Raw genomic sequence first — 939 nt, 5'->3', positions numbered from 1 at the left:
GCATCGTCCGAGTCTTGTTGCCGACTTCTGCCTGGTAGCATGCCCAGCAGGAGATCCGCTGCTGCTGGCGCCCATACTCAGCCCCGAAGTACTGCTCCTCGTCGAGTGCCTCGGCATGCAATAAGGAGCGGGCCTTGGGACAGTCAGGTGGTGTAGACATGAGAACCCTATCCAGGCGGTCCGTGTCCAGTTCGTAGCTCGCACTGGGACCCAATGTCCAGGAAGCCACATCCTCGAATGCCAGGGCATACCAGTGCACTAGGCTCGCCATGGCTGCCCGGACTTGTGCCACTCGTTCTGGACTCGGGTAGACCATGTGGCCTCGTCCAAGCAGGTAACCGTTGGCTCCTGGTTTATCAAACCAGGCAGCCTCGGTGTTCACTGCGCGCCGTGCCAACATCCTCTCAAGCTGCTGGTTGGTCGTGTGTTTGGCCCCGGTCCCGGGGTCTGCCTCGGTGAGCGACTCGGAGGCCCGCATCAGGCACAGCCACTGCGCGTAGTGCTTCTCGGGTGCCTGTGACACCATCCTTCCGCCTTGCGTCTTCATTTGCTGCATCATGCGTTCCACCGGCAGGTCGGAGTACAGCCAGCATACGCAGATATGCAGGTTGACCGTGAACATGTAGCCCGGCACCTCCAACTCCTCCAGCCTGGTCGTGTAAGCTCTGAGCTTGCATGCAGCCGCCTTGGCTGCCACCAGGAACTGCTCACGGGTCTCATCGGGGGGCCGCGGCCGGAAGTAGTGCGTGACCGTGCTGCACAGGCTCCAACACAGGGCCCGCAAGGCCTCGGGCAGCACGTCCCCCTTGAAGATGTAGCTGGAGAACGTCTCAACGAAGTGCAGCCAGTCCTCCATGCGGTAGCTCTTGCTGCATGGGTGGAGGGGGGCAGTGTGGCGAGCAACCGTGTAACTAGAAGAAGTACATTACATAGGAGAGT

At 60.9% G+C, this 939-nt stretch overlaps 1 protein-coding gene across 1 annotated transcript in view; it reads right to left on the bottom strand.

Annotated features, from left to right (window-relative positions):
- The window catches only part of VOLCADRAFT_105580 (uncharacterized protein), a gene marked incomplete at both ends in the record, with an annotated part of 6,974 nt that extends 6,118 nt beyond the window's left edge, over positions 1–856 (bottom strand). The window contains one exon of the mRNA XM_002952479.1: positions 26–856. Within this exon, the coding sequence (XP_002952525.1) occupies positions 26–856 (831 nt within the window). The remainder of the gene's footprint in view (positions 1–25) is intronic.
- Positions 857–939: the final 83 nt, after the last annotated feature.

The sequence above is a fragment of the Volvox carteri genome (genome assembly GCF_000143455.1).
Source record: "Volvox carteri f. nagariensis unplaced genomic scaffold VOLCAscaffold_30, whole genome shotgun sequence".
Lineage (NCBI taxonomy): Eukaryota > Viridiplantae > Chlorophyta > Chlorophyceae > Chlamydomonadales > Volvocaceae > Volvox > Volvox carteri.
This window is presented reverse-complemented; position numbering and strand designations above follow the sequence as displayed.